Genomic DNA, 16,332 nt, shown 5'->3' with positions numbered 1-16,332 from the left:
AGATCAAAATGCAAAAGTAAGCTTGATGATCCATCTGATAATTTTACTTTTCACGAGAAAATAGTTTTAAATGATCATTTGAGTTTTTTAAAATGATCCTAGGTGTGCACTTCCAATAAAACGTGCCATTGTTTTGAAGGCTACCGGCCTCCATTTTGTGAAACGCGTGGCAGAGAAGCTTCTAGTTTGCCTGAGAAACAGGGCAAGTATCTAATATCTTTACGTATTCAGTTAATAAATTATCAAAGTGCTTATCTTCACAAAAACAAACTTAGATTTCTATCACCTAGAGGTCAATATTTGCAATTAAAAGGTAAATAGGCTTATTTTCAAGAAATGAAAACCAAATATATCTTCTTAATCTTGCTCTTCCAATATTAACTCTCAAAATCATGATTGAAACTGACAGTATCTTTTAAAATTTTTATTTACTGATGTCATTGACTTTTCCTTTAGACTATATTGTAAATTTGTTGGATAACCTTGCAATTACATGATCCCACTTTATATATTGTTGAAGTTTTTGGTCCAACTTAGAGTGCTATAGTGAGATTTTGCTACAGCTGCTGTATGATGTAGAATACGTTGGAATTTCCTGGAACTTGTTTTATAATGTTTTAGAATGAGAGGTTGTAGAGAGAGTTCTAAGTATTATATAATTATATTATTATTTTTCCATGTTTCTTGAATAACAACAAAAATTGGTTTGCTGCAACTTGAAAATAAAAGTAGATGGTTTAATTTTTTGGCTCTGATTTTTAATGTATTTCTATTTTAGGTTTAATCATGGAAAGAGCTTTTAGGAAGGCTGAAAAGAACCGGTGGCTTCTAGGTTTCTACATTGCTTTGCCTATTCTCATCATAGCAACCATAATAGCTATTGTTTCATGGAAGAGTTCAAAAAAGTGGTTCACCAAGGAAGAGGAATCCTTGAGTAGCGAGTAAATTGAATTTGTGTTCTGAAGTTAAACTTTAGTACCATTTGACTCTAGCCATATATAAGGCAGTATCATGAGCAGCAACTATACTTTACATCTTGCAGGGATTTTGAGTACTACATAAATATCTCATTCAATTGTGTGAGATCGTTTTGAATATCCCCACTTTAAAGATGCAAAAATTTGGGAGTGTAGTTTAAATAATTTGCCAAAGTCATTGCCTTGGAAATTAACAGAGGAAAAACTCAAATGTATCCCTATGTATTGCTTTCAAATACTTAAGTGGTTCTCAAATTGTGATCTGTGTTACCTACAGGAGAAGCACCAGAAATATTTATTAGAAATGCAGATTTCTAGTCCTTTTTCTTTAATGTTCACTTATTTTTGAGAGCGAGAGAGGGAGTGCACGGCAGAGGAAGAGGGAGATAGAGAATCCAAAGTGGGTTCTGCGCTGACAGCAGAGAGCCTGATGGAGGGCTTGGACTCACAAACCATGAGATCATGACCTGAGCCAAAGTGGGAGGCTTAACCGACTGAGCCACCCAGGCACCCTTCTAGTCCTTATCACAGATGACATATTTCAGGTTTTGTTGCTGTTTCATCTAAGAAATAATTTTAAAAATATTCTCTGGGTAAGGTTTATAATTTAGCCTGTAGCATATTTTAATTTTTTTAAAAAAGTAATTCAAACACAAAATCAGAGAACATGGTGACATACTCATTTGCCCACCAGTGGAAATAAACAAATGTTAATATTTTTCTTGTTTCTTTTATGAGATAAACTATTGCATTTACGGCTGAAATCCCCTTCTAGTATTATCTCCCTCTCTGCAGAGAACAGGCTCTACACTGAAAGTTGATAGGTATTAAATATTTTTGCTTACATATGGCTGTATCCATGTGCCATATCTGGAATTATATATTAATACTTCATTATTTGGAATTATATATAATTTTAAATATTTACACTTTATAGATTTGTTTCCTCTTCTGATTTTGCTTATGTGTTTCTTTTTCCCTTTTTATTTTTCATGAGCAGTTTTCTCAGAGGTTTTTCTACTTTATTGATAATTTGAAAAATACAACTTTTGGTTTTGTTGAGATCTCTATATTTCCTTAGTGTTTACTGTCCTTAAGTTTTGTTCTTTTCCTCCTTTCTACTCTGTTTATCTTTGCTCTATTTTAATTTTAGCTTTCTTGAGTCTAATGCTTTTCTTAAAAATTAATTTTCAACATTTTTTTATTTCCAACATATACTTTTAAAGCTAAAACTTTCCCCTTTATATGATTTCATGTACACTCTTCAGTTTTTAAGTTTTATTTTTGAGAGAGAGAGAGAGAGAGACAGTGTGAACGGGATAGAGGCAGAGAGAGAGGGAGACATATTCAGTTTTTAATGTACAGTTGACATTGAGTTCAAAAAATTAGAAACTTGTAGTATGATTTCTTGTTTAAATTATGAATAAATTGTAGTCTTTAGCTTCCAATTATAGATTGATTTATATTGCTGAAAAAATATTTTCCAATTTCATTACCTTTTTGGGAGACTTGTTTCTATGATTTATTCTTAAATTTTGGAACCAGAATGAAAGTCAATTTTTGTATGATTGTATGTATGCTTCAATTATTGTGACATAACATGTTTGTTGTTTTAATTTTGAAAACAAACTTTTTAATTATGTTGTTTCAAATCATTTTTTCACGTGTTGGCATTCCCCCCCTTCCCCATAAAATTTTTCAATATTTCATGGCTTTCCTTCTGATTGTTGACACTTCTGCTTTATATATTCTGAGGAAGTGACTAAATGCATAATGTTCAGTTTAGTTGTGATTTCTTGGCATATTATATTTTTATCATTAATAATTTTATCTTAAATTCTATTCTCACTGTCTTATATTGCTATGCCGACATGATCTTTGATATTTAGGCTTACCTAGTATGTCTTTTCTCATCCTTTATTCTCAATCTTTCTGTGTTTTTAGTAGGTATCTTGTAAACGGCCTTTATATGGAAGACACCAGTGGAGTTTGTTATGCTTATATGCTTCATATATGATGGCATATAATTTAGACTGAAATTAACCATTTTATTTTTTCTTATTTACCGTCTTTTTTTGCATGTTTTTTTCCTTTCCCTCAAATCAGTTTTCTTTATTGTGTTTTTCCTGTTCTCTTCTTTTCTTCTATTACTTGGTAAATTTTAATGTTTTTATTTTTATATGATTTTCTTTAAATTTTAGTATTTATAGATAATGTTATAAAATGTGTAAATTTAATCATTTGTAGTCCTCTCAATAACACAAGGATCTCAGCCCTTTAACACTAACCTCTCTTCTTCAGTCTGTTTGTAATTTGGCTTTTCACCTTTCTCCAAATAAGCGTTATTTCATTGTTGTTGTTGTTGTTGTTGTTGTTGTTGTTATATTTAGTTAGTACTTAATAGGATTTCCTATTATATTTCTCAAGTCTTTGCTTACTATTCTTTTATTTTAAACTTATTGTTTTGAAATAGTTTAAGAAATATAAAAAGTTTCCTTATATCCTTCATTTGGTTTTTGGCAACAATAACATCTTACATTAACATAGTGCATTTTCACAGCTACGGAATTGGTATTGGTACTGTATTATTAATTAAACTATAGACCTTATTCATATTTACCAGCATTTGCATGCACACATTTCTGAGAGTGTGTGTGTGTGTGTGTATAGTATTATGAAATTTAATCACATCATTTGTGATACCACAATCATCACCATTCTTTTTGGAATCCTGCTTTTTTCATGCAAGGTTTGATTTTATTTTTAGGAAGTACAAATTTTAGTAGTTATAAGAGTGATTGTCTATGTGTGGTAATCTGTTTGACTTACATGCCTGAAAATGGCTTTATTTCATTTTCACTCTTGTATGGGTATAGAATTTTAGGCGAACAATTATTTCTGTAAGCCCTCTTGTGATATGCCACTGAATTCTGGCATGTACTGTTGTTGATGTCTGTTGCCGACTTAATTTATTTTTACCTTATGCTTAAACTGTATTTCTTCTTTAAGTTAGGTTCCCAAGTATTCTTCTGTCCAAAGTCTTATGTTATTAAATTATTACCTGTTGTGATGAATTTGTTTTTATTTATCCAGCTCTGAACTCAGCATAATCTTTAATTATAAAGTTTTTCTTCAATTTTAGAAAATTCTCAATGATCTCTTCAATAATTGACTCTTACCTCTCTCTTTTATCTTTCTGCAAGTCCTATATTTTAGGGTTTTCTATTCTGACATTCATGGTGGTGGTGATGATGATGGTTGTTTTCCTTCTCTTCATTAATCACCTTCTCCTCCACTTCCTCCTCCATTTTTTTCTATCCTTTTGACACTAGAATGAGGCTTTTAAAAACTGAGCTATGCTTTACATATAGTAAAATTAATATTCTTAGTGTGTGTGATTCTCTGAGTTTAACAAATACATAGTAACAAATCCATATGCATACCGTGACTGCAATAAAATGCAGAACAATTCCATTACCCCACAAATTCCCTTAACTCCACCTCCTGCTCCTCTCACTAACAGATCTGTCTTTTTTGCTGTAGTTTTGCCTATTCCAGAACTTTGTGTAAATGGAATTGTACAGTATGTAGTCTTTTGAGTCTGCCTTATTTCCCTCAGGATAATGCATTTGAGATTCATCCATGTTGTTATGTGCTTGTTCTTTTTATAAATATACAGATTTATTGAGGTATAATTGATATACAGTAAATTGCATATGCTTTAAGTGCATAATCTGGTATGTTTTGATAGTTTGAAAAGTAACACCCATGAAACTCATGAAACCATCACCACAATCAAGGTTATGAAGATATCTGTCATGCCCAAAAGCTTCCTTGTGTTCCTTGGTAATCTCCACTCCTGCCTCTTCCATCTCCTTTATCCTCAGACTACTGCTGAACTGCTTTCTGTCAGTATAGTTTAATATGCATTTGCTAGAATTTTATATAAATGGAATCCTACAGTATGTGCTCTTTATTTTTGTCTGGTTTATTCTACTCACTGTAATTATTTTGCAATTCATTCATGTTCTGATGTATGTCAGTACTTCTTTTTTTATTGCTGGTAGGTATTCAGTTGTGCAAATACAGCATAATTTGTTTATCCATTCATTGGTTGATATATGTTTGGGTTGTTTCCATATTTTAGCATATTATAAGTAAAGCCACTATGGACATTTATATGCAAATCTCTGGGAATATGTGCTTTCTTTTCTTGGGTTAATACCCAAGAATAAAATGGTAGGGCAATATGGTAGACATATTTGACTTCTAAAGAAAATGCTGAGTTGTTTTTCAAAGTAGTTGTACCATCTTATATTCCAGCCACTAGAATGTGAGAATTCTAGTTCCTCCACATTCTTGCTGACACTTGATATGGTAATATATTTATTTTTAAAATTTTAACAATTCTGATAGTGTGTAGTGGCATCTCATTGTGGTTTTAATTCACATTTCTCTAATGACTAACGAAATTGTCAGTTGTTTCATGTGTTTTTTTGTTGTTATATGTACTTTTTTGGAGAAGTGTGTGTGCAAATCTTTGGCCCATTTTAAAATTAAGTAATTAATTAATTAGCTTACAGTTTAGAAGTCTTTTACTTATTTATTTTTGTACCTATTGTGCCATGATTTCATAGGGAATGGGTTCCAACAGCTCAGGCTCCTTTCAGTTGATTCTCACAAAATGTGCTCCTCTGGGTGGAGCAGATTGGTGCTTCAGTGGAACCCAAGTACGTTTCTTTTTGGCTTCCTTCTTTCTCTGACCATTTTCCTTCACATGTTTCAGGAGGTTTTCTCGGCTTTTAGAGTGCCTGATATGCTCATTGGGTGCATTAATTCTCTTGGCATGAATTTTGCCCTTAATCATAGCATGCTAGGTACATTGTAGACTCAATTTTGCCATGTTAACATTTGTGGGACATTCTGTTTTGAACTGTGCCCATTCCCTTGATGTCTATAAATATATTAATTGTAGATTCACATGTGTGGCTAAAGAACAACTCTATGTTTTCTAAAAGGCGCAAAGAATGTATAGCTGGTGCCACTCCTCTTTCCCTTTGTGTTGGTCATTTGAAAAACTATGGAAGATGGTGGTTCCAGCTGGAAGGCTCCATTTTTTGGTTGGCTTATCTTTTTTATTCCTGAGTTGTTCAGATCTTGTGGTCATTCTTAAATGAGTTGTTTTCTTATGATTGCATTCTGAGTGTTCTGTATATATTCTGGATATAAGTCTTATTATATATATATGATTTGCAAATATGTAGATTAGGAGTAGTCTAAGACTTATTTTTTTTATCCTTTCAAAGAACAAAAAGTTTAAATTTTGATGAAATCCAATGTATCAATTTCTTCTTTTATATATCATGTTTTTGGTTTTGTGTCTAGGAAATATTTGCCTAACCAAAATTCATAAAAATTTTCTTCTAAAGTTTTATAGTTTTAGGTTTTGCATTTAGGCTTATATATGATTTGAATTAACTTTTGTATGGGTTAAAAGGTATGGATAAAGTGGTTGTTTTCTGTGTAAGAATATCCAATTGGTCTAACACCATTGTTTTTAATGCTTTGTTAAGTGGGATCAAAACAGTCACCACTACTGAGGCAATACCCTTTTGAGTAACTCTACCCAATTCTCCATAGCATAATAGTTTGAAACTCAGGTGGTGGGAACACAAGCTTTTCCTGTCCCTATGTGAACACAAAAGATTGCTCAATTTCAAATAATATTTCTCTGGCTTAGGTAGTTTCCTCATGTGTGTTCAATAATCAGTACTTTGCAGAAGACGCAAGAGGGATCTTCCACAGATCTCAGGAGCTCTCTGTGTACAGCTCTTTCCCTTTCTGGAGTTTTCCCTGTGAATTCTAGCTGCCTTGGCCTCCCAAGACTCCCAATTCTAATAGCTCAACTCAGGGAGATTTCTGGGCTTTGTCTGGGTCCCCCTGGAGGTGCTATAGGCTGAAAACTCTCACCAGGCAGTAAGAAGGGTCAATCAGTAGGTCTCACCTTTTTTATTCCCCTCTATCAGAGATCACTGTCCTGTGCTGCCTAATATTTAATGTCTGAAAATCACGGTTTCATATATTTTGTCCATATTTTCAGTTATTTTAGTCAGGAGGATAAATCAAGTCTGTTACTACATTTTGGTCAGAATTGGAAGTATGCCTTTACAGTCTGTAACCGTACTTTTGTATTTGTCTCAACATCTCACATTGTGTTAGATTTTTTTATTTCACTTTACCATTTCTTCTGCCATCACTGTCCTGTTCTGGATTTATGGATTCTATTCTTGCAAAGATCTCTATGGAGATTTTGAATATTATTACATTAAAGTTTTTTAATCATTTGTGTTTTTTGGTGTGTGAATTCATTGTTTTGCTGTGGATGTTCACATTAGTTCTCAGTGGTTTGTAATTAGACTCTTTGATCTTCAATGTCTTTTGTTTTCCTGTGAGAATTCTGCATGTTTGTGTTGAAGAAAAATACATGTGGATTGTTTCACTTTTGCTTCTTTTATCAAGCAAAAATATTTAAAATAATTGCCATGTAATTGTTCAAGAATTTGTAGGAGTGTGAACTGGGGTCCTAAAATTATACTTTTCAAAGGCTTGGATTCCTACTTCTTTCAATGATACATTTTTTCCCCATCTTCATATCCTCATTTCCCTCCAGCATTCCAAAGCCCACTAGTCAGAATTTTTATTATTCCTGTTTCATTGGTGATATGGCTCTTCATGGCTCTCAGGTTTAATTAAGGAACTCATGGTTTTCCCACCATGAGGCAAAGGCCTTGAACTCCTTCTAAGAAAGAGCTATTAAATCTCTAGCCCCAAAGGTGTTATTACTGGTTTAGATACCCCTGAAATTATTCAGTATTAGCTCCTGTTTACCGTTTGAACTCTCAGTTTCTTCATTTTTATTAGCACTGGGAGAAGTCTTTTCTTGTTGTTAATCTCAGTTATGTGTTAAATGTTTGCGTTATTTTTTTCAGCAATTCCTCTGTTATGAGGAATGGAAGGAAAGGGGAAGGAAATTGCCCTGCCACCTCACTCTGCCAGACTGTCTAGAAGTCAGTATGGTTGTTTTGTTTTGTTTTTTTTAATTCACAAATGTAGCATTTTTTTTAAATCAATGAATAAAAGTTAAAGGTTGGGGCATGAAGGTCAGAATCAGGCATTTAGGGTCAAATCTGTATTCTGTATTCAGAAGCAATAAGGAAAAAACAATTTGTGCCTATTTGATAGTCTCCTCACTGTGGGATTTGAAATTTGCACTCTTTGTGGATGAGGTATATGGGTAAATAAGAGTATTATTTTTTTCTATCTTTGTTCAGTGACCTTGAACATTATTTTCTTTATTGGTAACTAGTCTTGTAAGAGAGGTAATACTGTTTATAAGATGGTCTGACTTTTATTCATGTAGTTGGCAAGACTTTCTTAGGACTAACATGAGACACAATTTTCCATTTTTTTAAATATCCAGGTTAGAAGGCAGCACTCACACATATGCTAGCAGGTAAGTAAATTAAAAGGCATCTTAAAATATATGTTGTAAATTAAGAATGAATTAATAATTCATAATTTTTAGATACTGTTTGAACAGCTGCAATTAGTAAAGTAATGCACTGAAAACCAGGCTACTAATATATATAGCAATTTAATTTCTAGTAAATTAGTCTATTATTCATTTAATAAATGTTATTGGAAGCCTACTCTGAGAAAACAAGGACTAAAATAGCCAACTCTAGTAAGAAATAGGATGTACATAATTAGTAAAGAAAAAGGCTGTATAGTGCCTAGAAATAGCCCAACTTGTGTTGTATTCATGTATTGCTTGGGTAAATAAACAAGCAGATACCTGACATTTCATAGATTGTACATGACTGAGCTCAGGTAAAATCTATAATAATTATGGATTGGGAAGAACTAATTATATTGACCTAACTGTGCTGTTAGTATTTTGTCCCCATTAGTGTTTCTTACCCATAAATTCAGCCCTCACTGTTTTATAATTGCTGTGTGAACATTCTATTTGTTAGATTTATATGATACAATTTTTTAATTCTTTTGCTTTCAATCTTTTATTTAAGGTGGTTTCTTAAAAACAACCTGCCAGTGGAGCTTAAACATATATAATCTCAAGAGTTTCTCAATAGTTGAATTTAATATGTGTATATACTTGCATGTCTGCTGATGTATTTAGACCAAATTCTGCCACTTTATTATTTTTTGTTCTATATTTCATACTTTTCCAGTATTTTATTTTTCTACTTTCTTGTACTCTATTGTATCAATTGTACTTTCATTGTTTTTTCTTTCCTTCTATTAATTTAGTCATTACATGTTCTAATTTTATTCTTTTAGTGATATTATTTAATGATTGAATTGTATTATTATTTAATTTTTGATATTAAATGTTAACTTCAGCTATAATGAGCATTTACAGTTTTCTAAGAACATCCTAGCCCATTTAACCCTATAATCTTTTATTCACTCTTATTATTATTATTTGATATTTAGTTACTCCTGAATTTTAACCTCCTGCAAACAAGTCATCATTGTCATTGTTGTATTTAGTCAAAACATACTAGGATTTCACTACATGTTTACCACTTTATTTGCTCACTATTCTTTTTTGAATTTCACTCCATCTTTTTATGTTCAATCTCCCTTTTGGTTAAGTACATCTCTTAGAATTTCCATCAGTGAGTCTCTGTGTAGTAGGTTATTTATCTTACCCACCTGAAATTGTCTTTATTTTCATTCTTGAATAAGAGTCTATGAAGTGTGAACTTTTAATTTGAGAGTTATTTTGCCTTGACTATTTGAAGACATGTCATTGTAGTCTGGCATTTACTGCTAGAAGATGATGATAAATCTTCTCTTAGTGTGTTTATTCATTTATTCCTTAATGGCTAATAGGAATTTATCTGTAGTTTATCTGTTGTATTTCTATTGCTGCATAACATATTACCACACCCTAGTGACTTAAGACAATATTTATTTGTTATGTCAAAGTTCTGTAAGTTAGAAATCCAGGTGGATTTGGCTGGGTTTTCACAAGACTGACTGTAAGGCCTGAAGGCCAGGCTATGTTCCTAACTCATTCAGGTTGTAAGCAGAATCTAATTTCTTGCAACTGTAGGTCTGAGGTACCTATTTACTTGCTTGCTATCTGCTAAGGGTCCCTCCCTATTCCTAGAGTCTGCCTGCATTATTTCTCATGTACCTCCCTTCATTTTCAAAGAAAAAGGGCGTTGAACTGTTCCTTAGGCTTTGACTCTCTCTTACTTCCTTTTCTGCCACCAGCAGAATACTTTTTTTTTAAAGTTTATTTATTTATTTTGAGAGAGAGAAAGAGAGAGCAGGGGATGGGCAGAGAGAGGGAGAGAGAGAATCCCAAGCAGTCTCTGCACTGTCACTGCAGAGTCTGATGTGGGGCTTGAACCCACACACTGTGAGATCATGACCTGAGCCAAAACTAAGAGTCAGATGCCTAACCAACTGAGCCACCCAGGTGCCCCCAGAATACTCTACTTTTGAGGGGCTCATCTGATTGAGTCAGGCCCACCAAAAATAAACTTTGTTTTTTAAGGTCAACGGATTTGGAGCTGGGAAATCTTTTCAGTACTTTGAAGAATATTTGAATAACCAAGGTATGGGGAACTTAGTAAGCCACCTCTAGAATTCTGCCTAACAAAAGCCTCTACATTTTCTTCTTGTCCCAAGACTTGTTATTTCATTATAATATATTCTGTAGAGATTTTTTTCTTTTTTAAAAAATTTTCTTTTTTATATTTTAAAATTTACATCCAAGTTAGTTAGCATATAGTGCAACAATGATTTCAGGAGTAGATTCCTTAATGCCCTTTACCCATTTAGCCCATCTCCCCACCACAACCCCTCCAGTAACCCTCAGTTCTCCGTATTTATGAGTTTCTTCTGTTTTGTCCCCCTCCCTGTTTTTATATTATTTTTATTTCCTGTCCCTTATGTTCATCTGTTTTGTCTCTTAAAGTCCTCATATGAGTGAAGTCATATGAGTTTTGTCTTTCTCTGACTAATTTCACTTACCTTAATACCCTCCAGTTCCATCCATGTAGTTACAAATGGCAAGATTTCATTCTTTTTGATTGCCGAGTAATACTCCATTGTATATATATACCACTTCTTCTTTATCCATTCATCCATCAATGGACATTTGGGCTCTTTCCATACTTTGGCTATTGTTGATAGCACTGCTATAAACATGGGGGTGCATGTACCCTTTCAAAACAGTACACCTTTATCCCTTGGATAAATGCCTAGTAGTGCAATTGCTGGGTTGTAGGGTAGTTCTATTTTTAGTTTTTTGAGGAACCTCCATACTGTTTTCCAGAGTGGCTGCACCAGCTTGCATTCCCACCAACAATGCAAAAGAGATCCTCTTTCTCCGCATCCTCGCCAACATCTGTTGTTGCCTGAGTTGTTAATGTTAGCCATTCTGACAGGTATCAGGTGGTATCTCATTGTGGTTTTGATTTGTATTTCCCTGATGATGAGTGATGTTGAGCATTTTTTCATGTGCCGGTTGGCCATCTGGATGTCTTCTTTGGAGAAATGTCTATTCATGTCTTTTGTCCATTTCTTCACTGTATTCTTTGTTTTTTGGATGTTGAGTTTGATAAGTTCTTTATACATTTTGGATACTAACCCTTTATCTGATATGTCATTTGCAATATCTTCTCCCATTCTGTAGGTTGCCTTCTAGTTTTGCTGATTGTTTCTTTCGCTGTGCAGAAGCTTTTTATTTTGATGAGGTCTCAAAAGTTCATTTTTGCTTTTGTTTCCCTTGCCTCCAGAGACGTGTGGAGTAAGAAGTTGCTGCGGGCAAGATCAAAGAGGTTTTTGCCTGCTTTCTCCTTGAGGATTTTGGTGGCTTCCTGTCTTACATTTAGGTCCTTCATCCATTTTGAGTTTATTTTTGTGTATGGTGTAAGAAAGTCGTCCAGGTTCATTCTTCTGCATGTCACTGTCCAGTTTTCCCAGCACCACTTGCTGAAGAGACTGTCCTTATGCCATTGGATATTCTTTCCTGCTTTGTTAAAGATTAGTTAGCCATACGTTTGTGGGTCCATTTCTGGGTTCTCTATTCTATTCCATTGATCTAAGTGTCTGTTCTTGTGCCAGTACCATACTGTCTTGATGATTACAGCTTTGTAGTATAGCTTGAAGTCTGGGATTGTGATGCCTCCTGTTTTGGTTTTCTTTTTCAAGATTGCTTTGGCTATTTGGGGTCTTTTCTGGTCCCATAAAAATTTTAGGATTATTTGTTCTAGCTCTGTAAAGAATGCTGGTGTTACTTTGATAGGGATTGCATTGAATATGTAGGTTGCTTTGGGTAGTATCGACATTTTAACAATATTTGTTCTTCCTATCCAGGAGCATGGAATCTTTTCCCATTTTTTTGTGTCTTCTTCAATTTCTTTCATAAGCTTTCTATAGTTTTCAGTGTATAGATTTTTCACGTCTTTAGTTAGATTTATTCCTAGGTATTTTATGGTTTTTGGTGCAACTGTAAATGGATCAGTTCCTTGATTTCTCTTTCTGTTGCTTCATTTTTGGTGTATAGAAATGCAACCAATTTCTGTACATTGACTTTATATACTGCAACTTTGCTGAATTCATGAATCAGTTCTAGCAGTTTTTTGGTGAAATCTTTTGGGTTTTCCATATAGAGTATCATGTCATCTGTGAATAGTGAAAGTTTGACTTCCTCCTGGCCGATTTGGATGCCTTTTATTTCTTTGTGTTGTCTGATTGCAGAGGCTAAGGCTTCCAATAGTATGTTGAATAACAGTGGTGAGAGGGGTCATCCCTGTCTTGTTCCTGACCTTAGGGGGAAAGCTCTCAGTTTTTCCCCATTGAGGATGATGTTAGCGGTGGGTCCTTCATATATGGGTTTTATGATCTCGAGGTATGCTCTTTCTATCCCTACTTTCTTGAGGGTTTCTATCAAGAAAGCATGCTGTATTTTGTCAAATGCTTTCTCTGCATCTATTGAGAGGATCATATGGTTCTTGTCCTTTCTTTTATTGATGTGATGAATCACGTTGATTGTTTTATGGGTATTGAACCAGCCCTGCATCCCAGGTATAAATCCCACTTGGTCGTGGTTAAATTTTTTTAATGTGTTGTTGGATCCGGTTGGCTAATATCTTGTTGAAGATTTTTGCATCCATGTTCATCAGGGAAATGGGTCTATAGTTCTCCTTTTTAGTGTGGTCTCTGTCTGGTTTTGGAATTAAGGTAATGGTGGTTTCATAGAAAGAGTTTGGAAGTTTTCCTTCCATTTCTATTTTTTGGAAAGGCTTCAAGAGAATAGGTGTTAACTCTTCCTTAAATGTTTGGTAGAATTCCCCTGGAAAGCCATCTGGCCCTGGACTCTTGTTGTTTGGCAGATTTTTGATTACTAATTCGATTTCTTTACTTGTTATGGGTCTGTTCAAATTTTCTATTTCTTCCTGTTTCAGTTTTGGTAGTGTATATGTTTCTAGAAATTTGTCCTTTCCTTCCAGATTACTGATTTTATTGGCATATATTGCTCATAATATTGTCTTATTACTGTTTTTATTTCTGCTGTGTTGGTTGTGATCTCTCCTCTTTCATTCTTAATTTTATTTATTTGGTCCTTTCCTTTTTCTTTTTGATCAAACTGGCTAGGTGTTTATCAATTTTGTTAATTCTTTCAGAGAACCAGCTTCTGGTGTCATTGATCTGTTCTGCTTTTTTTGGTTTTGATAGCATTAATTTCTGCTCTTATCTTTATTATTTCCTGTGTTCTGCTGGTTTTGGATTTCATTTGTTGCTCTTTTCCCATCTCTGAGGTGTAAGGTTAGGTTGTGTATCTGAGACCTTTCTTCCTTCTTTAGGAAGGCCTGGATTGCTATATACTGTCCTCTTATAACCGCCTTTGCTGCATCCCAGAGGTTTTGGGTTGTGGTGTTTAGGAATATACTTTTTAATTTCCTCTTTGACTGCTTGGTTAGCCCATTCATTCTTTAGTAGGATGTTCTTCAGTCTCCAAGTATTTGTTACCTTTCCAAAATTTTTTGTGGTTGATTTCGCGTTTCATAGCGTTGTGGTCTGAAAATATGCACGGTATGATCTTTTTGTACTTACTTAGGGCTGATTTGTGTCCCAGTATATGGTCTATTCTGGAGAACATTCCATATGCACTGGAGAAGAATGTATATTCTGCTGCTTTAGGATAAAATGTTCTGAATATATCTGTTAAGTCCATCTGGTCCAATGTGTCATTCAAAGCCATGTTTCCTTGTTGATTTTTTGATTAGATGATCTGTCCATTCCTGTGAGTGGGGTGTTGAAGTCTCCTACTATTATGGTATTACTATTGATGAGTTTCTTTATGTTTGTGATTAACTGATTTATATATTTGGGTGCTTTCACATTAGGTGCATAAATGTTTACAATTGTTGGGTCTTCTTGGTGGATAGACCCCTTGATTATGATATAATGCCCTTCTTCATGTCTTGATACAGTCTTTATTGTAAAGTCTAGATTGTCTGATATAAGTATGGCCACTCCGGCTTTCTTTTGTTGACCATTAGCATGATAGATGGTTCTCCATCCCCTTATTTTCAATCTGAAAGTGTCTTTAGGTCTAAAGTGGGTCTTTTGTAAACAGCATATAGATGGATCTTGTTTCCTTACCCATTCTGTTACCCTGTGTCTTTTGGTTGGAGTACTGAGTCCATTGACGTTTAAAGTGAGTATGAAAGATATGAATTTATTGCCATTATGTTGCTTGTAGAGTTTCTGGTGGCGTTCTCTGGTCCTTTCTAGTCTTTGTTGCTTTTGGTCTTTATTTATTTGTTTTGCCCCCATCTTTTCTCCCTTCAGAGAGTCCCCATTAAAATTTATTGCAGGGCTGGTTTAGTTGTCACAAACTCCTTTAAGTTTTGTTTGTGTGGGGAACTTTTTATCTCTCTTTCTGTTTTGAATGACAGCCTTGCTGGATAAAGAATTCTTGGCTGCATGCTTTTCTGATTCAGCACGTTGAATATATCCTGCCACTCCTTTCTGGCCTGCCAAGTTTCTGTGGATAGGTCTGCTGCAAACCTCATCTGTCTTCCCTTGTAGGTTAGGGACTTTTTTCCCTTGCTGCTTTCATGATTCTCTCCTTGTCTGAGTATTTTGTGAATTTGACTCTGATATGCCTTGTTGATGGTCGGTTTTTGTTGAATGTAATGGGGGGTTCTCTGTGCTTCCTGGATTTTGATATCTGTCTTTCCCCATGTTAGGAAAGTTTTCCACTATGATTTGCTCACATAACCCTTTCTCTCTCTTCCTCTTTTGGGACCCCTATGATTCTGATGTTGTTCCTTTTTAATGAGTCCTTGATTTCTCTAATTCTTTTTTTTTTAATTTTTTTAACGTTTATTTATTTTTGAGACAGAGAGAGACAGAGCATGAACAGGGGAGGATCAGAGAGAGGGAGACACAGAATCTGAAACAGGCTCAAGGTTCTGAGCTGTCAGCACAGAGCCTGATGCGGGGCTTGAACTCACGGACCGTGAGATCGTGATCTGAGCCTAATTCGGCTGCTTAACTGGCTGAGCCACCCAGGTGCCCAATTTCTCTAATTCTTAAATTGTGCTCTTTTGCCTTAATCTCCCTCTTTTTTTCTGCTTCATTATTCTTTATAAGTTTGTCTTCTATATTGCTGATTCTCTGTTCTGCCTTGTCCATCCTTGCCACTGCTGCAGCCATCCGTGATTGCAGCTCAGTTACAGCATTTTTAATTTCATTCTGGTTATTTTTCACTTCTTTTATCTCTGCAGAAAGGGATTCTAATCTATTTTTGACTCCAGCTAGTATTCTTATTATTGTGATTCTAAATTCTGGTTCAGACATCTTGCTTGTATCTGTGTTGGTTAAATCCCTAGCTGTCGTTTCTTCGTGCTCTTTCTTTTCAGGTGAATTCCTTCGTTTTGTCATTTTGAAGGGAGAAAAGGAATTAATGAGGTAGAAAAATTGAAATTAAAAAAATTAAAATTAAAAAAATTTAAAAATAAAAATACACACACACACACACACACACACACACAAATCAAATATATGATGCTAGATCCTAGGTGTGTTTTGATCTGGGTATTGAAAGTGGCTTGACAATTAGAGAAAATAAAAAGGGGAGGAGAAAAAAAAGGAAATCGTTTGAGAATTTGAAAAAATGAATACACTGAAGTAGACTAAAATGAGATGGTGGGGGTAAAATAGAATTTGAAAAAATATATAGAAAAATAGAGAATAGAATATAGTAGAAAAAAATTAAAGAAAAATATTTTTAATAAAATTT

The 16,332-nt window shown here is 34.3% G+C and overlaps 1 protein-coding gene across 13 annotated transcripts in view; it reads left to right on the top strand.

Annotated features, from left to right (window-relative positions):
• ADAM32 (ADAM metallopeptidase domain 32) overlaps positions 1–16,332 on the top strand; it is a 181,899-nt gene that overhangs the window by 154,233 nt on the left and 11,334 nt on the right. For 5 of the 13 annotated variants that reach the window (XM_015076056.3, XM_053216557.1, XM_053216561.1 and 2 more), the window contains 3 exons: positions 103–202; positions 779–941; positions 8,458–8,490. The exons of 2 other annotated variants lie outside the window; for them this stretch is intronic. In XM_015076056.3, the coding sequence (XP_014931542.2) occupies positions 103–202; positions 779–941; positions 8,458–8,490 (296 nt within the window). Of the gene's footprint in view, positions 1–102; positions 204–778; positions 942–8,457; positions 8,491–10,569; positions 10,631–16,332 lie in introns of those variants that run through there. 6 more of the 13 variants (XM_027070979.2, XM_053216559.1, XR_008295981.1 and 3 more) reach the window with 5 other exon arrangements.

The sequence above is a fragment of the Acinonyx jubatus genome, chromosome B1, assembly GCF_027475565.1.
Source record: "Acinonyx jubatus isolate Ajub_Pintada_27869175 chromosome B1, VMU_Ajub_asm_v1.0, whole genome shotgun sequence".
Classification (NCBI taxonomy): domain Eukaryota; kingdom Metazoa; phylum Chordata; class Mammalia; order Carnivora; family Felidae; genus Acinonyx; species Acinonyx jubatus.
Note: the sequence above shows the minus strand (reverse complement) of the source record. Positions and strands in the feature narration are given on the sequence as shown.